Source organism: Astyanax mexicanus, chromosome 13 (genome assembly GCF_023375975.1).
Source record: "Astyanax mexicanus isolate ESR-SI-001 chromosome 13, AstMex3_surface, whole genome shotgun sequence".
NCBI classification, from domain to species: domain Eukaryota; kingdom Metazoa; phylum Chordata; class Actinopteri; order Characiformes; family Acestrorhamphidae; genus Astyanax; species Astyanax mexicanus.
The window spans coordinates 15,814,642-15,837,773 of record NC_064420.1 but is presented as its reverse complement, the minus strand read 5'-3'; the positions used below and the strand labels follow the sequence as shown (position 1 = coordinate 15,837,773).

The following is a 23,132-nucleotide window of genomic DNA, read 5'->3' as shown; positions in this document are numbered from 1 at the left end:
TTTACTCAACATGTTTCCTTAATATCTGATGATATATCCTGACCATTTTATCATTTACTACTAAAAATTAGTAACACATTGGTCCTTTAATGTTAAAATTAATACACTTTGTTTTTGCAAATATTTCCTTATTTTAAATTTGACGTGTTGACATGTTGCAAAGAAGCTGAGACAGGGGCAACAAAAGACTGGGAAAGTTGAGAAGTGAGAAAACACCTGCTAGTAACATTCCACGGGTTAATTGGAATCAGGTAAGTGTTGTGATTATTAAATGTGGCTTCTGAGCAGAGTTGACTTTAACTGTGCTGTTTCACTGTTACTGATGTCTTCACTGGTAAGATCTTCAGAGGATAAACAGACACAATACTGAAAAGAGGTAAAACTCTCTCAGTAAAAGTGTGTTTTATAGTGTGCAGGTGTTTGTTGGTTAGAAGATCAGTGAAGGTCAGTTTCCCCCTGTCCCAGTCCAGCTGCACTCTGACCCTCTGCAGCTTCTCTTTAGGGATGAAGGACTGTTCTGACTGTCCTGGGAAGAGTGTCCAGTATTCATCATCGCTTTTACTGTAGCTCACACCCCACAATAAATCAATGAAAGAGTTTCCCTTTCTTGTTACAGATTCTGGGATCAAACCCAGTGTCCAGTAATCACTGTCTCCAATCTGGACGTCCCAGCAGTGTTTCCCTGAGTTAAAAACCTCAGAACCCAGAACACAACTGTACTCATCAAATCTCTCTGGATTATCAGGAACTGATGATCTCTGGTCTCTGTTTTCTACAGCAGTGAGATCATCAGACAGGTGGAGATCTGGGTGGGCAGTGTTGGGGTCCAGAGTAACAGGAGCTGACGAGAGAGAAGAGAATTAATCATCATGTTTTTCTCCCAGACTTTACCTCTACAGACTTTATTTTAAAACAGCTTTAGAGGAAGAACCTACAACACAGCTTAATCTTTGACTATATTTAGATCTACAGTTCAGTGCAGCACTAAAACAGATCTTCAGTAGTGAATAGTACAGTAGCAAATCTAATCTGAGTGCAGCTTTTTCTGGAGTGATTTTCTTATGGAGCTGGACATCGTTTATCATTTTCAGATCTGTAGAGTCTGAAACTGATTCCTGAATTTGATCTCCCATTATCATATTCCAATCACAGTCCAAATTTATTTTGAAAAAACTTCAAATAATCCAGATTTACAGCTGTTACAGTTCTAAATCACATTTTCTGTCAAATCTACACACTACATTTCCCAGAATCCTCAGCAATCTTTTGTCCACGGTCACATTACACATTTCCAACAATCATTCTAATTTTCTGTACTCACCTGTAATGTGGGCTCTGTGTTCTACTTTTATTCTAATTGTAAACTTTGTTTATTACTTACATTGTGTAACATCTGTGTGCTACTGGTTCATCTGATAAATGTTACAACAGCAGATTTTCTTAGAAGTGAATCTGCTCTGTGCAGATGCAATGTAGAAAACATGGAGACTCAGAACATCTGCAGGAATCAGTCCAGAATCAGACTGTGTCTGAGATCAACCCTAAGAGAAACACAACTTACTGTACTGGATAATCTCCTGCATCTTCTCCCACACTCTGAACTTCAGGTTGGAAAGGTGTTTGGCTACATTGATCAGAGCTCCTGATGTCTTCTCTGGATGCTTTGGTGAGTGCTGAACTCTGAAAATATAAAACTGTGTGAAATATTTCACTGTATAAAGTTTACAGCCTTTAATTTATTTACATAAACATCAATATTTTATTCAAATCATTGACACTGACTTACTGTTTCTCTGTAGATTTAAAGTTCTGAGAGGAGAAATAAAGAGAATATTTTTTAGAAATTAAGAGTCTTTTCAAGAGAATTCCAGATGAAATTGAGGAAAAAATAAACATCTGAAGTCTCATCCACACTGATCACACACTCACCAGTATAAAAGAGAGAAAGAGAGGGAGAGAGAGAGGGAGAGAGATGGTAAAGAGACTCTTACCTGTAAGAACTGAATGTCCCCAGCTTCCATCTCCTTCTCTATGTTTCTGATTGTGTTTGAAATAGATGATATTTCTTCATTCATCTCCTCAATCTTCCTCCTCATCATCTGACTCTTCTGCTCCTCTTCCTCCTTTAGTGCAGCTATCCTCACTGCTTCTTCATCTCTTAGAAACTGGTGAAGCTTCTCAAACTCCTGCTTTATCTGTCTCTCTGTGTGCTGGGTCTGCGTCTGGAATGAGAGACGATTAGGAAACACAAACTCTAACAGATGTTCTACAAGCATTTACCACCTACAGGATAAGTGAACACTCATCACTAACATGATCTTAACAACATGACTGACAGTTCAAGATGATGGATCACCTTAATGTGGGCTGCTGTTTGGTCATAGTCTCGTTTAGCTTCCTCTAAGACTTTCAGGTTCTTCTGTAGAGGCTCAAAAGCAGTCTGGAGTTTAGTCTGCAAAATCCCAAAACATGATCAGTTTAGTGAATTCAGATCTTTACAGTATTTAGTCACTTTAAATATTTTTGGTGCTGGGATACCCATTTACACAGTGTCAACAACCCCAGCAGACATTTGTCTGGCCAAACCAGATACCTCCTACTGAAAGTGAAGCGAATTGGTTGTAGATTGGTTATTAGGCAGTACTAGTTTAATTGTCCTTTGGAACTAAAAACAGTGTTTGTGTTGTTAAACTCAAGCTGCCTTAAAACCACTTCAGCAGACTTCACTTCCAACTTAGAGAACATGTTAATCTGGTTCTGAACTGAAGAAGTCTTTATCAACTTTAGAAATAGAAATACTAGAACTAATATCCTACCTTACAGTCAGTCACAGCTTCATCTATTGGACAGCAGTTGTGATTTTTATGTGATTTTGATAGATGACAGACCAAACACACAGGCTGCTGATCGTCCAAACAGAAGAGCTTGAGTTTCTCATTGTGCAGACTGCAGACCCCCTCAGACCCTGCTGAAGATCTCTGACTCCTGCTCTCCAGAAAAGCCTCACACACATTCTTCAGTACCAGATTACATGGAGGTTCAGATCTAGCGGATCTTCTCCTGCAAACTGGACATTCTCGAAAGCCCTTAGTCTTCCAGAACTGCTGCAGACAGGTTCTACACACACTGTGGGAACACAACAGAACCACCGGATCCCTGAAGATATCACAGCACACAGTACATAAAAGCTCTTCTTCTGAAAGAGGGTATTTGGCAGCCATTTTCCCAAACTGCTGCTGTGCTGGTCCTCTGTAACGCTCCCTCAGTCCAATGTTTACTCAAACTTTCAGGACATCTGGAATGATCAGATCAGCACAGGAGAGAATCAGCTGCTGTAGCTCTTTATCCCACTGAGTTCTAGATCCTTTCAGAACCACACATCCAGAACCAGAACCATCCAGTCCGTGTTTAAAAGCTTCTGATTGGTGTCTGTGAAGTGAATGCAGAATGAAGAAAGATCAGAGTGACAGTATGAGTTTCACTTTCTCCAACAGGAAGAGCGAGTGTAGAGGAGGCGGGGCTTTGAAAAAGGAGGAGTCAGCATGTACTATATTTTAACTGTGGGATTTCTACACTAGATGGCATCAGATCATCACCAACCTGAAACAAGCAGCTCTTAGGGTAATGATTTATTAAAGAAAAAAACAAACACAAAGAAAAGTATATTAAAAATATACAAAGCAAACATGGGACGACATGAAAAATACAAAACTGTAATATACAAATACAAAATAACAGTTTAAAACCAGGGTCCAAAGAGAAGGAGGTAAAAAAAACAACGGAAAAGGTCAGACCAGATCGCATTAGACAATGTAGGAACAGGTAGGATCATAAACTGGGTGGGGCGGAGACATAGGGAGAAATAAAATGGAGACATGAACTAAAGAACATGTGACAATAAAACAAACAGACCAAATAAAATTACAGAGAAAAACAGTAAAGAATAGGAAAAGGTGTGACAGTGAAGGAGATCAGTTTCTGTAATTCAGATCAATTCGTCCAGATCAGGGGTCGGCAACCTTTAACACCCAAAGAGCCATTTGGACCCGGTTTCCACGTAAAAGAAAACACTGGGAGCCGCAAATACTTTTTGGGCCATATTTTAGCGTTATATAGCGCACCGGTCATTTGCGTATTACGCAATTTGATTTAGGGTGTGTCAATGTGTCTTTGGAATCGTGAGGGCGCAAAAATACGCCTTTGCACAGCTCAGAATTTTCTTAATTAATCATGGGTGTTTTTGGGCGTAACGTGAAACCAATCAGCGTGCCAGTCTCATTCGTTTTAAGAGTCTGGTGCGCTCTGACTTTGGATCGCTGCGCTTCTGTGCGTCTCAGCAGAGGAAACTGACCTGCTCGTTCATGCTGTGAAGGAGCTCCAGCAGCTCATTTACGAGAACAGCAATGTTATTTCATCTGTTTATTGTTGATGTAAATGTTGGGTTTCCAACACTGACTAACTGACATTAGTTTCACTTTTAAATCATTGAAACAGCACACCAAAACATCAACCTGTCCTTTATATTTGACATAAATTTGATTAACTTACTTAACTTAATTTAGGTCCTTACTCATCTGAAGTTGAACTGAATTGAGTTTTATATTATATTTGTAACCTCACTCTGAACTCAGTTCTGCACGCTGCGAAAGAGACAAGGTGCAGCGCACTTTGCCTCAATAACAATAAATAATATTTCAGTAAAGATGCTGGTTATAGTGTGTTTTATACTATTGCTTTGCTGCTTAAACTACACTTGATCCGACGCAGTGCCGGTGTTCTATCATTTCATCCTACCCATCGAGTGGTCCTACCGAGGCTTACTGCGCATGCGCACATCATTTTTACGTCAAATGACGATGGTTTTCGGGTACGCCCATAATTTTATCCTACCTGGATATAAGTACGGTGAGTTAACTTGCTCTTTATAATGTTTTAACGTCTATTTAATGTTCATTGTTTGCTTTAAGCTTACTATATGAACTAGGCGTCATGTTAATGTCTGCAGGAGTGTTTTAAACGTGTACATAGAAGAAAAAAATACCTTGAGTGGTTAAAAATGGTGCGGTTAAGTTCAAAACTATTCAATGTTTGTAACGTTAACGTTACTCTCGGTGGTTTCGGTAGTTTGCGCTTACCCACGTGTAACTACGAGCCTTACCTCATTAATTTGGTGGGCTCAAGAGCACAAATATATTCAGAGGCTGTTTTAGGGCTTTTGAGCAAATACAGGTACATTAGTCTGGAGTTAAGACTTGTCTTTTGTCTTCGGGATCATACCCATCAGACTTTGACAAATCACAGCGGCAGAACCTTCGGAGATATGCCTCCAATTTTCAGATAAAGGGTTAGTTTATATAAGCATCTCTCTTTTTATGATCTCCTTTTTGCTCTCTCTCTCACCCACACACACACTCAGATGTATAGCATATATATGGTGATTATGTTCAGAATTCAGAATTACAAGCAAAAACAGTACTCCCTTCATTAAAACTATAGGTAGGATAATTCGATAGCCTAATTATGATCATAAAACAGTACTCCCTTCATTAAAACTATAGGTAGGATAATTTGATAGCCTAATTATAATCATAAAACAGTACTCCCTTCATTAAAACCATAGGTAGGATAATTCGATAGCCTAATTATGATCATAAAACAGTACTCCCTTCATTAAAACCATAGGTAGGATAATTTGATAGCCTAATTATGATCATAAAACAGTACTCCCTTCATTAAAACCATAGGTAGGATAATTCGATAGCCTAATTATGATCATAAAACAGTACTCCCTTCATTAAAACTATAGGTAGGATAATTTGATAGCCTTAATATGATCATAAAACAGTACTCCTTTCATTAAAACTATAGGTAGGATAATTCGATAGCCTAATTATGATCATAAAACAGTACTCCCTTCATTAAAACCATAGGTAGGATAATTTGATAGCCTAATTATGATCATAAAACAGTACTCCCTTCATTAAAACTATAGGTAGGATAATTTGATAGCCTTAATATGATCATAAAACAGTACTCCCTTCATTAAAACTATAGGTATGATAATTTGATAGCCTAATTATAATCATAAAACAGTACTCCCTTCATTAAAACCATAGGTAGGACTGTAAAATCTCATTGATAATCTAATAAAGTATTTAATTGTATTATGTAGATGGAGATCTGTTTTTTGGGAATCAAAGAAGGGTTATTAAAACCAAAGAAGAAGCCATGTTGCTGTTCCAGGAGTTTCATTCCTCTCCCATGGGTGGACATTCAGGAATCTTAAAAACACGGACAGCCATGTGTTCCAGATTTTACTGGCATGGAATGTCAATCGACATTGACAACTGGGTATGTATTTTTTTTCTCATTTGTTAGTTTTTTTAACCAATTACTGTATTTTCAAATAATTGCAAGCTGTTTGGATTTTAATTGGGTTCATCTTAAAGGTACTGGAATGTGATAAATGCCAGAAAATTGGAAAGCCTTTGACCGCTGCACAACCACTACAGTGCATTAAGGTAAATAATTGTGTTTTTGTACTGAATAATTCGCATGTGGTTGTGATTGCTTTTACCAAGTTAAACCAAAAAGAGAGTTTTCTCTCATTGCATGTTGAAAATGTAGTGAACTGAGCTGCACAATATAGACGTTGCAACACTATTCAATTATGGTAGAAACTCATAATGCCAATGAAAAATAAAGCCATAATACATGCTCCTGCATCAATTTTCTCATTTATGGTTTCAGCACATAAGCTGTCTTTTGCATTTTATGAAATGTCCTAACCAGTGGAGCAATGAAATTACTGCGAAATATTTAGTAAAACCTCCGTATATCAACTTAAATATTCATTATAAGCTACAAACTTTTGCCATCTCCTTTAAAGTTACTGGTTTGAGGTTGCATGTTTTTTTTTGGACTGCAACAGTGTCATGTTTCCAGTGACTAATTCAAACTCCTCCTTACCTTCTCCTTAACTTAAACAGTCTAATGAAATAAAGCCAAGTAAATCGATCAAAATATAATGTCATGGTTCTTAAATAATTCTGACACAGTGTCATTCTTTTTTTCTGAAAGTGAGAAAAATTAAAAGACAAGCAAATACTCTCCTTCCATTTTATTCAACATGTTATATCCTGAACTGCACAAATTCCAACTAGATATGATTTATTGTGCTCTTTTTGTAATCAACAATGTCCATGATCAAAAAAATAATTATGTAAGAAATATAGTGACCAGCCCTACTTTTATTTTTCTACTGCACTACCTCATATCTACAACTGATTACTTCCATACTTTATGTATAGTTTTTGTATTTATATATTTATGTATATATTTTTAAGTCTCAGTTTTGAATTTTAGTTTAGAGTCTTATATCCCTTACTGTGCTCTCTTATTGTACTACACCTATTGTTTTTCTACTGTGTTTTGTAACTGCTACTGGCTGCTAAATTTCCTTTGGGATCAATAAAGTATCTATATATCTGTCTTTAATTATAGCTTATTTGTTTTTTGCTTTGTAGGTGTCTGCGGTCTGGGAGCTCATTGGGATAGACCTAACAGGACCATTACCAAAAACTTCAGATGGCTTTCAATACATTTTGACAGTTACAGATTATTTCTCAAAATGGGTAGAGGCCTTTCCTTTGAAAACTAAATCTGCAGCTGAAGTGGGTAGAAATCTTTGTTCTATCATTTATAGACATGGCTGTCCAAAGCGCATCCTTTCAGATCAGGGACGGGAATTTGTTAATGATGTAAGCGTAATCATTAAACTGGAAAACTTTTGAGCCCTCTGTTTATTAGGATTCATAGTTGCTGTCTTGACACTATGCTTGTGATGATTGTGTATTTATTTTGCATGCAAATTGAATGTTTTTATAAATATATTTGATTACAATAATCATATCTTTTTAAAGCTTAACCATAGGCTTTGTGAATTGCTACACATCCAAAGGAGCGTAACAGCAGCCTATCATCCACAAACAAATGGCCTGGATGAGAAGACTAATGACAATATAAAAAGGTATATTTTTGTATTTATTACAATGCTTGCAAGGCAAAGCCAATTCAACCACACCCTATATAGTGCCTTATGGAAAGTGGCAAATGCATGTAATACAAAACAGTGTCCCTTACATTGTTAATGGCATTGCAGACAGTGTGGACTCAACATATTTCCTGTTTTGTCTGATCAACTTCATGTTAATTGCATGTCATACATTAGTTTTAGATTTTAGGCCTTCAACACAATCCTAAAAGGTTGGGATAGTACAGCAATACAATTTTGTAAAATAACGAAATATTTCTTCGTTGTTTGATATCCTTGGTGCCTAAACCAATTATGATCATCGTGAGAAGGGCACTACAAAGTAGTAAATGCTTCACTGTGCCAACTTTAAGGATGTGCTATAGGCCTATAATACAGTATTTGAAGTATATTAACAAATAAGTTGTCTGCAATGAAATAAAGGGACATGTAAAAAACACTGGATTGTTTGTTTGCATTTTCCACACTTTCCCAACTTTTTCTGATTTGGAAATGCATAAAAGCATTGCTCTAAAACATGTCACATGGTGTTTTTTTGTGCATAAACTTGATGATTTCATTCTTTTCCAGCAAGCAATGCATTTCCTTTAGCAAATTAATATAGATCATTTGTTCCCCTAACTTTTGTACAGTTAAGCACCCCTTCATACTTTAACAGCAGTCACACTTCATTCAGCTTTCAGCACAGGATAAACTACTAGTCTAATAAATCGTCAATTTAAGTTGAAAAAGTGATATGCAAGTGGGACCAGGGAACAACACATTACTCTGTATCATAACTAATTCATGATAAAGAGTAAAATATTAAGTAAAATAAATGTTTGGTCATGTCCTGGACATATAGTGTCTGTTTTGTAGCCAAAACGTCACTGGTATTCCACATGGTGGATATTGGGAACCACTTATATATACTGGCATTAGCTATTATTTATTGGTAATTTGGTTTACGAAGCAATTTTTTTAATTAATTATATTTTTGCATTTTAGAGCCCTTAAAAAATTGGTCAATGACCAGCAAAACGATTGGAATGTCTATCTGGATGCCACCCTGTTTTCATTGCGGTCTAAAGTGCACACTACCACAAAATTCTCCCCGTTTCTTTTGATGTATGGGAGGGAGGCAGTGTTCCCTTCAGAGGTTCCTGTTGAAGTGCCAGTAAGTATGTTTTTGTCTTTACAATTGTAATAAAATTATGACTCTCTATTAGTTTCTCAGATGACAGTCTTGGAAGTCTGTTGATAATTTTCTTCTTACCATCATAATCCTAAATAACATGTAACAGTGTTGAGGTCTGGACTCTGGAGTGGTGAGTACATTATACTGAGAACACCAGAACCTTCCTACCTTCCTTGTTTTGTGTCTGTATCTTCCTTTCTCATTGAGGGCTTTATGACTGAAACACATCCTTCTAGACCCATAACATTCAGCTGTCTTTTCACAGAGGAAGGATGAACAAAAACACCTGAAACTGGGGCTTGTCTGTCTCTCTCTCTCTCTCTCTCTGTCTCTCTCTCTCTCTCTCTGTCTCTCTCTCTCTCTCTCTCTGCTCAAACTAATGTTTATCTGATGCAGGCAGTTTGGATAAGGCAGTTTACTCTGGTCTACTGTATTCACTAATTGGGGTAACATTTGCTGACTGTTTTTCAATTTAGCTTTCCAAGATTATTCTCCCTGAAGGAGGATACAGCGAGTTTCTTGATTCAAAACAAAAAACATCGGAAGCTGTTAAAAAAACAGCAGAAGATAACATACGTAAGTCTCAAGAAAAACAAAAAGAAGCATATGCCAGAAAAGTGCAGAAGAAATACCAAAATGTTGAGTATAATGATGGGGATGAAGTACTTCTACTGAATATGAGGAAGCGAGGAAGGAAAGGCGGAAGAATAGAACCGGATTTCTCTGGTCCATATGTTATCCAGTCAGTCCGTGGCAAACTTGTCACATTAAAAAACCCTGAAGGAGCCATCCTGAAAAACAAATACAACATTGGCCATCTAAAACCATATAGAAGAAGCCAGGCAGCCGACAGTAGCAGCAGCATCTTCTCTCCTTGTCCTCAGCAGTCTTCTTCCAAGAAGAAGAGTTCAGAAGAGTACACAGACCCAAATGTACAACGGTGCTCAGTTATACGTTTAGCTTCAAAACAAGCTGATGTCAAAAAACATGTGCAAACAACCACAGTAACTGAAAAGCCTGCAACAAAGAGCTCATCAAACACTGAAACAACTTCAGTAACTGAAAAGCCTGCAATGAAGAGCTCATCAAACACTGAAAGAAGCATTCAAGAAGAAGGTGGCATAGTTACAAAGTTCAGATTTTGACCTGTTGGTCCGTTTGTTACCAGTTTGGTCTAACCCAGAACATTTTTGTTCATGGAGGTTTGCCCATGATAAACTGTTTTCTTCTTCTTCTTCTTCTTCTTTCTATAAGCCCCCTGGCTGTGTTTGAACTGTTGGTCTTAATCTTGCCATTTCACATTTTAGGGTGGACAAAATAACCTATGAAAATGCAAGGTATTTGATGTATCGAAGGAATTCTTCTCCAGCCCCTAGGTTGGATTTTTACACCTAACATCTTATGAATTAGGCTATGCACACTACTTTCCATTGATTCTCCCACAGTCCTAGATGATTCCTTTAAACATATTTGTTAAATAACAATCATTGTTTAGGTTATCATGTCCATCCCATTTATTTTTGCTTTTTTTGTTTGCATGAGGCCTGTTGGCCTGTTTGTTTTACACTGTTTGTTTTATTTTGCCCTGTTTTAGCCTTGTTTATCAGTATATAACTGATATGGTGATGCTAATGTTTACATATTTATTTTCAGTAATGAGACTCTGGTCTTCAAAGGACAACAATCAGGTGGAAGCAGTTGCCGGGCCATACAAATTGTATGATTCTTCTTTTAGAACACTGCAAGGGACCGAATGGGTCGCTGATGAAGTAAGAATTAGAAATAAATAAAGTTTAATTAGTCCTTCTCAGGATTTAGTTCCAACTGGCTGGACACTTTTGCTGCTGGATCAAACTATTCAAAGAGGCCAGGCAGTTGGAACAAAATCCTTAGAGAGATTTTTTTTATAAACAAATTGTTTATTTGTTTATTAACAATTATTGTGTGAATATAGGTGATTGATGCATACCTGAACCATCTGATTGAACAACATAAGGCAAGTAGGGTTTAAGGATGTAGTTATTTTGAGATTCTTTGATATGTTCTTATCATACTAATTGCTGGTTGCTGTTTTACAGACGCCTGTATATCAGCTGTGTGCAGTGGTTGCTTCTTCTTTAGCTGCTGGACAGTTTCGATGTCTCAGAAAGGTAATGCATTTACACATAAAGTTCTGGTGATTACTTAACCCATTTAGAACCATAACTAATATTTTCTGTTGAAAACTTAAACGCAGATGAAGTTCCCAGTTGAGGACACATGGCTGTGCCCTGTCAATACCGGAGGACATTGGATTCTTGTGGTGTGTGTTCTTAAAATTACATATTTCCAGTAATGTTGCTTTGTTCATTTCCAGTTATGGGTCACAATATATTGTCAGGATATATATTTCAATGCATACTACAGTGGAAAACACTGAAGTTCATAAAATCAAATTCAAGCATTTAATTCTTAGTTCCTATTTCACCAACAAGGGTATTTTTAAAGGGGTTAAACACTGAAATATTTTGGAATGAACAGTGATCTGAGTAATACTGTGTGTACGTAAAATACATTGGACAATCTTAAAGAAAGATTTGTTTGAGGTAAAGAACCATTTTTGTACACAATATAAATAAATGCAGGATGTAATAATGTTAAATTTATTTAAACCATATCATATCAATGCATGAAAATGCATTGTTTTAAATTTAATACAAGCAACAAATTTAAAAAAAAAATGTTCACCACTGTGTTAATCATTTGGGAACTAAGGACGGGGAGACACATAATATACTCAGTCATCTTACTGACCTTTCAAATCAAATAATTTTTTCCACCGGGTGTTTTTAGAATTATTCAGCTTTTGTACATTTTTTTGTGTTACTTTTTTTGGAAATAGGATTGTATTTGGGAAAAAAAATTAACAGAAAATCACTGTTAAACCAAAGTATTTACATAAATTTTTTTTAGATTGTCAGCATGTCAAGAAAGATCCTCTCCATCATTGACCCCATGGGAAATGAGGGATTATATGAGAGAAAGATTTTGCGGAACTGGAGGTAAGCTTCTTATTAAGAAACCTATTTCATCTTTTTTACAAAGAAACATACGCGTTCTGATTGCAAATATTATGTTTTGGGCCAAATAGGAATTTTTTAAAGATGATTGGACACCAAGATCACAGCGCTGAATGGCGAACAACAGTATTGAAACACAACCCACAGCAAGATGCGAGCAGCTGTGGCGTTTTAGTGCTAAAGGTATGTTAACTTTTTCAGCTTTTGTTCACATAAATATCTTCAGGCCAATTGGTGTATGGTTTAAAAGGTTTGTAAATAATATTGCAGTTCGCAGAAGATTTTCTTTCTACTGGAGCTATCGACAATGTGCAGACAACACAAGCAGCTATTAGCACCGCCCGAATGGGGATAGCCTGTTCATTGCTTGAACGTAAAGGTGAGTTGTGTAGCAGTGGCCATTATTACCATATCGTACATTATATTTTGTCTCTCACCTATGCTCTATGAATCAATTTTGGTTAGGTGATATAGTATTTTATGTATGAATCAAATTGTGTAGTGATGCTTGTCATCAGTGAAATACAACCATAAAATACTCACAGTTCTTTCAGTGTGTGTTGTACTGGTACATGTGGGTGAGACACTACAGTGTTGCTGTTGTTTTCGAACACTGTCCATTCACTGTCCACTCTATTATTAATTTCTAACTGGTAGGTCTACCTTGTTAATGTAAAGTTAGAGATAATAGCTGCACAGTTTGTGTTCCTCTAGTCCTTGATCAGTGCAAACATGACACTGTTGGCTGGATGTTTCTGGTTGATGTATTATTCTCAGTCCAACAGTGACACAGTTCTATTTAAACACTCCAGCAGCACTGCTGTGTCTGATCCACTCACATCAGAACAACACAAACTAACACCACCATTTCAGGGTCACTGCAGTCATGTAACATTGTCATTGCAGTAGCATTTTTCTTTTTGTGCAAAAAAAAAATAATGAAAATGAATTTGCTTCAAGGCAATGCAGAGGACTACTGCACAGTTTGCTCTATGCTGGAAGGGGATGGAGACAAGAGCATGACTGAAATGGTAAATATTTACATGTCTGCAAGTATGCAGTACTCTCATTGTTAATGAGTTACAATAAAATAAATAAGTAAATATAATCGTTTTTAATGTTTTCTTTTTCCTATTTGTCACACATTGTTAATGGATATCAATTTGATTTTTTTTTTTTTTTTTTTTAGGTGCAGTGTGATGTGTGCAGTCGCTGGGCACATTTTGAATGTGTCCAATATAGTAAAGAGATTTCCGCCAACTACCACTGTAGAAAGTGTACAGTTAACAAATAACCTGAATGTATTTTTTCCTGGATTAAGCTGCACTTTGCACTGTTTGTTTTAAAATGTAAAATCTAAGTACACTGTATAATATGTTTATAAAAATGTGTGTTATTGGATTACAATGCAATGTTCAACTTAATTAGTAAAAGTATTAGCAAACCATGAGAAAAAAAACTTTGGGGATTCAGTAAAATCACAGTGAACCTTAATCAACTCCCATCAGGTCATCCGATTGTGGTTATTTCTGCTATCGAATTATCCTACCTATAGTTTTAATGAAGGGAGTACTGTTTTATGATTATAATTAGGCTATCAAATTATCCTACCTATAGTTTTAATGAAGGGAGTACTGTTTTATGATCATATTAAGGCTATCAAATTATCCTACCTATAGTTTTAATGAAAGGAGTACTGTTTTATGATTATAATTAGGCTATCAAATTATCCTACCTATAGTTTTAATGAAAGGAGTACTGTTTTATGATTATAATTAGGCTATCAAATTATCCTACCTATGGTTTTAATGAAGGGAGTACTGTTTTATGATTATAATTAGGCTATCAAATTATCCTACCTATAGTTTTAATGAAGGGAGTACTGTTTTATGATCATAATTAGGCTATCAAATTATCCTACCTATAGTTTTAATGAAGGGAGTACTGTTTTATGATTATAATTAGGCTATCAAATTATCCTACCTATGGTTTTAATGAAGGGAGTACTGTTTTATGATCATAATTAGGCTATCAAATTATCCTACCTATAGTTTTAATGAAGGGAGTACTGTTTTATGATTATAATTAGGCTATCAAATTATCCTACCTATGGTTTTAATGAAGGGAGTACTGTTTTATGATTATAATTAGGCTATCGAATTATCCTACCTATAGTTTTAATGAAAGGAGTACTGTTTTATGATCATAATTAGGCTATCAAATTATCCTACCTATGGTTTTAATGAAAGGAGTATTATCAAATAGAAAGTGAAACACAAAACACGCGCGGTAGTATTTTTCGACAAAGTAGCATAAATCGACAGATATAATCTATCATTCTGCGCCACGGTAGGACGTTTCGACAAGGTAGGACACCGGTGCTGCAGTGTATGCAGGTTCCAGGGCTGTGGGAGCAGCATATGCAGGTTCAGGGGTGGCAGGAGTCGAGGACCGCGGATGAGCCACGGGAGTCACGGAGCGTGGCGTCTCAGCCGCGGGCATCACAGAGCGCGGCGTTTCAGCCACGAGAGTCACAGGGCGCGGCTTTGCAGCCGCGAGAGTCACGGAGCGCGGCGTCTCGGCCGCGGGCTTCACGGAGCGCGGCGTTTCGACCGCGAGAGTCACGGAGCTCGGCCGCGAAAGTCACGGAGCGCGGCGTCTCGGCCGCGAGAGTCAAGGAGCGCAGCGTTTCAGCCGCGTGCATCATGGGAGTCGGGATGGCCTTGGGAGCTGTGCGGCCGAGAGCCGGGTAGAGTACAGCCCCTGGGGGAAACGGCAATGGAGTACGGGCTGGTGCGGGGTAGGGCTGGTGCGGGGTAGAGCTGCTGCTGCTGCTGCTCCTCCTCCTCCTCCTCCTCGGAGCTACTGGGTGCACATCCCAGGTAGTCCCACGGGCTGCGCGTCACCTGCCTCATGGCTTCTGCCTAACACGGGAAGAGACCCGAGGCTCACCGCACCAACCCGTAGCTTTAAATAGTGGTGGACACACACGGGAAACAGGAAACACCTAGGGCTAAGGGGCGGAGTTACAAATGAACACAGGTGAGTGGAAAACTACTAAGACAGGAGACACATAGGAGCACAGGTCACGTGGGGATATAACACAAAATTTGTCCTTTTTAAAAAATGATCTGTTTAGTCAAATAAACTAACAATTCAGCTTTATTTTAACACACACTTACAAGTTAGTAAAACTTCAGTAATATTCGCATAACTTATCATTTTAAGTTAACCATAAGTATTAGCAACATTTTTAACATTATTATTTAACTGCCAATACTGACAGTATAATGCTGGGGCAGTATAAGAGTAGCTCTGTAGCTCAAAGCAAGCAAACTGTGATCACTCGGAACACAGAACAAAGTTAATTTGCTCTAAAAGCCTACAACACTGAGGCCTGTCAATCAACACATATATTATATTACTGCACGCCCAGGATAAGGTAGCTTTGGACAACAGACAACACAAAGATGGTAAGTAAGGGAAAGACCACACCCAATATGCAAATATTGGCCTGGCCATCAATGTATATATTATAATTAGTGCACGCCCAGAATAAGGTAGCTTTGGGCAACAGACACCACAAAGATGGTAAGTAAGGGAGCGGCCACACCCAATATGCAGATATATGGTACAAGGAACCAATAGGAAAGCTGCATGAACCAACACTGTAGAAAGAGCTAAAAGTTGGTTGAAATCACATTTTTTCATTGGCTCAACAAACATTTTTAAGTTTTCCGGTTGAAAACAATTGAGTTGTACTGGCCGGTGAGTTCACTCAACTTAATAACATTAGTTCTTCTGACTAAAACACAGAATTACTTTTTGGAGTGTTGGTGACTCACGCCGCACTCAAGGAGTCCGAAGATAGGCGTGTCCCTCCGCAGCTGAAAGTAACCCCCTTTAGTTTTTCGCTCCTTGTTATTATTAACTACTATGCGTCGGTTAAAAAGTGTTTAGCCCAATGTGCCCACAGTTTTAATGTTCTAAAAAATACTCCAGTCTTTTCTAACTTGCTGCCTATCACTCTACCTCTCTGCATTTTCAAATCTTCACACTTTCATTTTTTTTAACCAATAACTTAAAAACGTAAGTTGAATAAACTTGGGTAAATTTGAATAACTCACAGGAAGTTAAGACAATATGTTATTTTAAGTTATTTTTTATGTAAAACGAAGGAACTTGAGTTCAATATACTAAACTTGTCATGGCAATTGGAATTGAAAAGAACAAATAAGTTCACATTACTTAATGTGGCTGTAATGTTTTACAGTGTACAGGGCCAGAAAAGGTAAATAAACACAGAAACATGAGAACAGACAGGGACCACGTGACAGCCCCTTTTTCAGCCCGAAAGTTTCATGCCCAAATCCAGCCTACTTTTTCCATGGAGGAGAAAATTGAATAGATGAAACAGCAGCTAGCTCTTACAATGCCTTTTTATTACATATAAGTTTAAGTCTATGCTGGTAAGTAAACAGAACACCCTTTACTTAAACATGTTTCATTCAAATTTAAATCAGATAAAGATTTAAAAGGTAAAACAAAATAATTTTATGAATTAATATTACTTAGAAGCCTTTACAAAATTTATTGAAAACACTTAAATTGATTTAATTGAACATGTAATGGTCAAAATATGGTAAAAAAAAAAAAAAAAACAGGACATTTTTAGGTGCTTTTCAGATTTTCTATTTTTTTTTTTCAGATGAATAAAATGAAATATTTATATGGATGAAGTGTTTTTGAAGCTCTATATTTTGCTTTATAGTGGTTAGAATCACCATGTAAAATTATAAAATGCTTCCTTTCACTGGTTAGAGAGCAGTCAGCTCCTCTCTCTATTTAAGTTTTAAGCCAGACTTTAAGCTTTCCGTCCATATAAATTATATACGGGTAGCTTAAAGGGAGTTTGTGTTACAGCGGATTAAAATAGATATTCATTTTTTATGGCTCAAATTTCATCTAGCACTGTTTGGATATAAATGAGGATTACTGGAGACTGGTTTGTTGGATCTACTGATATGTGGAGCAGTGTTTAAGACAGGAGTCTGAGGTGATCTTTCGGCTCAAATTCAGGAACTGTAATTTCGGAAGTTTAGGCATTTCTAATGATGTATAACACGTCCAAATATTATACATACAAATTATGCAAATATGGTAATTATGAATCATAATTCTAATAAACAAGGCATATTTCGCCCTAAATGTTTATTTTCTGAAAGGATATAAAGCTAAATAGGCTGGATAGAGCAGAGATTCCAAGCTTTAAAACGGCATATTGGGTGTCTATAATTATTCATTATTACAGTTATTCATATTATTTCACCTTTATTTCACCAGGCTAGTCATTAAGAACAAGTTCTTATTTACAATAACGGCTGGTTAATGATGTGTATTGGGCTCCACAAAATAAACAACGCCAAGTCGACATTGCAAACGTTGCTGACAACAATTCAAGATTATTTCGATATCTCTGTTTACCGGCTGCAGCTGGAGTGTGTCCTCTGAAAAACAAGTTTGTTAATTTTGCACATTTGGCAGCTTCTTCTTCCATCTCCTTTCTTTTTTTAATCTGGCCTTTTCGGCTCTGCCTGGCCTCTTTTTACCCTCCATCACAGCCGACTGACGCTTTGTGCTATTCTGTTGCTGTATTTAATTTTATTGCAACCCACTCAAACATTTGTGAGGGGAGAATTCCCTCAGATGGTTAAACCCTTCTAATCTAAGGGCTGTGCTCTCAGATGAATAGAGAATGCATACGTAGTTGGATGGAAATTAATGCAAGAATAAGATTAGATAAGGGACAGATAAGTGTCAAAATTATTTTTTCCGTCCAAGCGGCCCAAACTCGAGATTGACATGAGCCGGCCAATCGGGAATCCTCCCGAATCTCCCGATTAGCCACTCCGGGCCTGATAGTGAATAGTGAAGGAGTTAATGAGTGAACCTTTCTGAACACAGGTCCAGTCTGTATGTAAGTGTACACTGTAAAAAAAATCCTATTTTTACAGAAAATAACTCTAAATGTTTACACTATTTATCCCTTTTCTTTTACTGCAGTCTAATTCTGTCAAATTACAGACATTTTCTGTTAATTACAAGCCCCTGTTCTAATTTTACATATTATGATATTAATGAGAGATTACGGTTAAAACTCTTATTTTTAGGGCTATATTGCTATATTATTTTTATGGTATTTTTCCATGTTCTTAAGTTATATAGATATGTATGTAAAATTACTTATTATTATTATATGTAATTATATGTGTGTTATTATTTAAAGGTTTATTGCTTTCCCAACATCTCAGTGTTTTTCTTCATAATTGTAAGGTTTATTTATTTATTTATTTTTTATTTATTGTTAAAAATATTTTTACAGAAAATAACCATAGAAATAAAACGTTTTTTTCTTTCTTTTATGTAAAAGAAAATATACCTAAAAAAAAACTGTCTGTGGGGCGTGGCTATGTTAATTAGATGTTCAGTTTAGAGGGCTCACCATGATGTAGTTTCATAGCAGTTTTATCCACCTGGCTGGGTTTTAGACTGTGTTAATATAAGTGGTTTCCCTCTCTGAGCACTTTTTATTGCTTTAAATGAGCAGAGAGCCTTAATGAGCAGAGAGATTAAATTCAAGCAAAATAAGTTATATAATTCTAAATGAATTACCTGTCAGTAGAGTATTCAACTTGATTGGGTCAATAATGAAACTATGACACAAAAGATCACTAGGCAAATAACCTTCAATCATTTTTTTTTTATTAAAAATGCCCCTGGGGATCGCCTTGTTCCACCACAGTGCTGACGCAGGGCAAACAGGCCCGGAGATTGTCTCGTTCCACAGCGCTGACGATGGACGTCCCAGCAGTGTGTCCCTGAGTTAAAACCCTCAGAACCCAGAACGAATAAGTATTTATCAAATCTCTCTGGATTATCAGGAACTGATGATCTCTGGTCTCTGTCTTCTACAGCAGTGAGATCATCATACAGGTGGAGTTTTGGGTGGGCAGTGTTGGGGTCCAGAGTAACAGGAGCTGAGGAGAGAGAACAGAATGAAACATCATGTTTTTCTCCATTTCTGTAAATGTTTTATATCTACAGACTGGTTTCTTAATAAAACAGATTTAGAGGAAGATTCCAGAACACAGATCAACTTTAATCCTGAACTAAATTTAGATCTACAGTTCAGTACAGCACTAAAACAGATCTTCAGTACTGAATGGTGTTTTATAGTTCAGTAGCAGATCTCATCTGAGTTCAGCATTTTTATGGAGTGATTCTCTTATAGAGCTGGATGTCGTTTATCATTTAAATCTTTTAATAATCCAGATTTACAGCTGTCACACATCAGAGTTCTCCTTCTGCCTTCATCAAATCCTCACACTACATTTCCCAGAATCCTTAGCAATTTTACCTCCCGGGTCACAAGACAATTTTCCACCAATCATACTAATTAAGCTCACCTGTTCATCACCTGTAACTGGGCTCTGTGTTCTAGTTTTGTTCTAATTATAAACTTTGTTTATTATTTACATTGTTTAACATCTGTGTGCTCCTGGTTCATCTGAGAAATGTTACAACTTACTGTACTGGATAATCTCCTGCATCTTCTCCCACACTCTGAACTTCAGGTTGGAAAGGTGTTTGGCTACATTGATCAGAGCTCCTGATGTCTTCTCTGGATGCTTTGGTGAGCGCTGAACTCTGAAAATATAAAACTGTGTGAATTATTTTACTGTATAAAGATAACAGACTGTAATGTATTTACCTAAACATCAATATTTTATAAATTCCTGCTACTGTTCTCATTACTACAACATCATCACACAAACCTTATTCACCTTTATTACATTATAATTATAATTAAATAAAATTAAAATGGGTGATCTGACACTGACTCTGTAGACTTGAGGTTCTGAGAGGAGAAATAAAGAGAAGATTTCTTTTCAGGAGGATTTCAGATGAAATTAAAGAAGAAATTAACCTCTAAATCCCACCCACACTGATCACACACTCACCAGTATGAGAGAGAGAGAGAGAGAGAGAGAGACAGAGAGAGAGAGATGGTAAAGAAACTCTTACTTGTGAAAACTGAATGTCCTCAGCTTCCATCTCCTTCTCTATGTTTCTGATTGTGTCTGAAAGAGATGATATGTCTTCATTCATCTCCTCAATCTTCCTCCTCATCATCTGACTCTTCTGCTCCTCTTCCTCCTTCAGTGCAGCTATCCTCACTGCTTCTTCATCTCTTAGAAACTGGTGAAGCTTCTCAAACTCCTGCTTTATCTGTCTCTCTGTGTGCTGGGTCTGCGTCTGGAATGAGAGACGATTAGGAAACACAAACTCTAACAGATGTTCTACAAGCTTTTACCACCTACAGGATAAGTGAACACTCATCACTAACATGATCTTAACAACATGACTGACAGTTCAAGATGATGGATCACCTTAATGTGGGCTGCTGTTTGATCATAGTCTCGTTTAGCTTCCTCTAAGACTTTCAGGTTCTTCTGTAGAGGCTCCAAAGCAGTCTGAAGTTTAGTCTGCAAGAACAAGCCCAACAGGATCAGCTTAGTGAATTCATCTTTTTACAGTATTTAGACACTTTAAATATTTTAGGTGCTGGGAGTCCCACATACACAGTGTCACCAACCCCAACAGAAATTTATCTGGCCAAACCAGGTACCCCCTACTGAAGGTGAAGGTTGTAGATTGGTTATTAGGCAGTCAGTAGTAGTTTAATTATCCTTTGAAAATAAATTGTAGTTGTGTTGTTAAGCTCAAGATGAACACTGCTTCTACATGGGGGTTTTGGTTTGCTGGTTCAGAACCCATGTTGCCTTGAAATCACGTCAACTTACAAGCAACACCTCCAATTTACATAACATGTTATTCTGAGAAAGACTTTATACAGTTCAGAAATAGAAATACTGGAACTAATATCCTACCTTACAGTCAGTCACAGCTTCATCTATTGGACAGCAGTCGTGAGTTTTATGTGATTTTGATAGATGACAGACCAAACACACAGGCTGCTGATCGTCCAAACAGAAGAGCTTGAGTTTCTCATTGTGCAGACTGCAGACCCCCTCAGACCCTGCTGAAGATCTCTGACTCCTGCTCTCCAGAAAAGCTTCACACAAGTTCTTCAGTACCAGATTACAGGGAGGATTGTCTTTAGAAAATCTTCTCCTACAAACTGGACATTCTTGAGAGCCCTTAGTCTTCCAGAACTGCTGCAGACAGGTTCTACACACACTGTGGCTACATGACATGATAACTGGATCCCTGAAGATCTCACAGCACACAGGGCATAAAAGCTCTTCTTCTGAAAGATGGTATTTAGCAGCCATTTCCTCCAACTGCTGCTGTGCTGTTCCTCTGTAACACTGCTTCAGTACAAACTTCACTTTCTCTTTCAGGAAGTCTGGAATGATCAGATCAGCACAGGAGAGAATCAGCTGCTGTAGCTCTTTATCCCACTGAGTTCTAGATCCTTTCAGAACCACACATCCAGAACCAGAACCATCCAGTCCGTGTTTAAAAGCTTCTGATTGGTGTTTCTTAGTGAAGTGAATGCAGAATGAAGAAAAATGAGAGTGACAGTGTGATTTTCACTTTCTCCAACAGGTAAAGGGAGTGTAGAGGAGGCGGGGCTTTGAAAAAGGAGGAGTCAGTCAGGTGCTGTTGTTTTTTACACTAGATGGCATCAACTTGCAGCTCATATAAGCGCATAACGCAGCAGCAGATCAGTTATCAAGAAATGAAATGTGAATAAATATTTCTAATTAATTAACATCCAATAAGATAACCAGTTACTCAACTATTTTAAATGGGACTAACCTGAATTCATTGTCATGAGAAAAACAATACAGCTTCACATTAGGTATTAAGATTCAGGACTTTTTGCACATTTGTCATTAACTAAGGCTGTACTGGCTACCTAACTTTAACCAGTGTTGCCAACTTAGCGACTATGTCGCTATATTTAGCGACTTTTCAGACACTCTAGCGACTTTTTTTGTTAAAAAGCGACTAGCGACAAATCTAGCGAGTTTTTGTGGTGTTATTGGAGACTTTTGGCGACTCTGAGATGAACACGCGCTCTTCAGTTCCTGTCCTCCGCGCTGCAGCGGGCGCTGCCATCAGCCCCGCCCCACACCACTCACAGTGCAGTCTGACTGTCAGAGCACACACACACCGCTCCACCAACACAATGCAAATGAATCGCGCGTGCCCACAGCCGCCGCTGACTGACCCCGCTCTGTATTTACAGAGCAGAAGTATTAATATTAATGTGTCTTCAGTGTGACACGAAAAGAAATCCCTTAATTTAACTCACACAGTCTCAGTCATTCACTCACCTCATTCACCACACAGCCTGTCACTCACCTCCTCCACAGTGTCTGCCTCTTTATAAAAAGCTAAATATCTATTTAACAATTTGTCTATGATAGGTAGAAGAAAACGTAAAAAAAATAAAATAAAATAAAACAAAGCTATAAATAAATAAATAAAACAAAGCTAAATATCTATTGAACCATTGAACAATTTGTCTATGATATGTTTAAAAATAAAGAAAACTTAAGAAAACGTAAAAAAATAAAAATAAAATAAAACAAACAAACTAAAAAAAAACTAAAAAAAACGTAGAATAACAGTTCCGGCTAACTGCTGCTCTTATAATAACATTTAAGAACATGGCAAAAAACTAATTTATGTAATTCACGTAAAAATGAAGTTACTGTAAAAATGTGACCTCCTATTTAAAAAACAACAGAAGTTGTTCATTTGTAACATTTCTAACACATTTATGATGTTTTTTACTCACTTTTTTCTC

At 37.2% G+C, this 23,132-nt stretch overlaps 3 protein-coding genes across 3 annotated transcripts; 1 reads left to right on the top strand and 2 right to left on the bottom strand.

The window, feature by feature from the left end:
- LOC111197641 (E3 ubiquitin-protein ligase TRIM35-like) lies at window positions 1-3,428 on the bottom strand. The gene is made up of 6 exons (XM_022687130.2): window positions 2,817-3,428; window positions 2,357-2,452; window positions 1,992-2,222; window positions 1,787-1,809; window positions 1,562-1,680; window positions 1-841 (listed from the first exon to the last, which is right to left on the bottom strand). The coding sequence occupies exons 1-6, from the start codon at window positions 3,219-3,221 to the stop codon at window positions 297-299; spliced, it is 1,419 nt and encodes a 472-aa protein (XP_022542851.2). The 5' UTR covers window positions 3,222-3,428; the 3' UTR covers window positions 1-296.
- Window positions 3,429-5,258: 1,830 nt separating this feature from the next.
- LOC125780607 (uncharacterized) lies at window positions 5,259-13,696 on the top strand. Its single transcript, XM_049463043.1, has 16 exons — window positions 5,259-5,344; window positions 6,173-6,351; window positions 6,450-6,521; window positions 7,527-7,760; window positions 7,923-8,029; window positions 9,041-9,209; window positions 9,707-10,346; window positions 10,884-10,999; window positions 11,185-11,226; window positions 11,309-11,380; window positions 11,467-11,532; window positions 12,183-12,271; window positions 12,361-12,472; window positions 12,560-12,668; window positions 13,250-13,320; window positions 13,479-13,696. The coding sequence occupies exons 2-16, from the start codon at window positions 6,229-6,231 to the stop codon at window positions 13,581-13,583; spliced, it is 2,127 nt and encodes a 708-aa protein (XP_049319000.1). The 5' UTR covers window positions 5,259-5,344; window positions 6,173-6,228; the 3' UTR covers window positions 13,584-13,696.
- A 927-nt stretch (window positions 13,697-14,623) lies between these two features.
- On the bottom strand, window positions 14,624-21,878 carry LOC111197632 (E3 ubiquitin-protein ligase TRIM35-like). Its single transcript, XM_049462966.1, has 7 exons — window positions 21,241-21,878; window positions 20,740-20,835; window positions 20,375-20,605; window positions 20,185-20,207; window positions 19,878-19,996; window positions 19,099-19,326; window positions 14,624-14,694 (listed from the first exon to the last, which is right to left on the bottom strand). Exons 1-7 carry the CDS (start codon window positions 21,643-21,645, stop codon window positions 14,624-14,626), a joined length of 1,173 nt encoding a protein of 390 aa, XP_049318923.1. The 5' UTR covers window positions 21,646-21,878.
- Window positions 21,879-23,132: the final 1,254 nt, after the last annotated feature.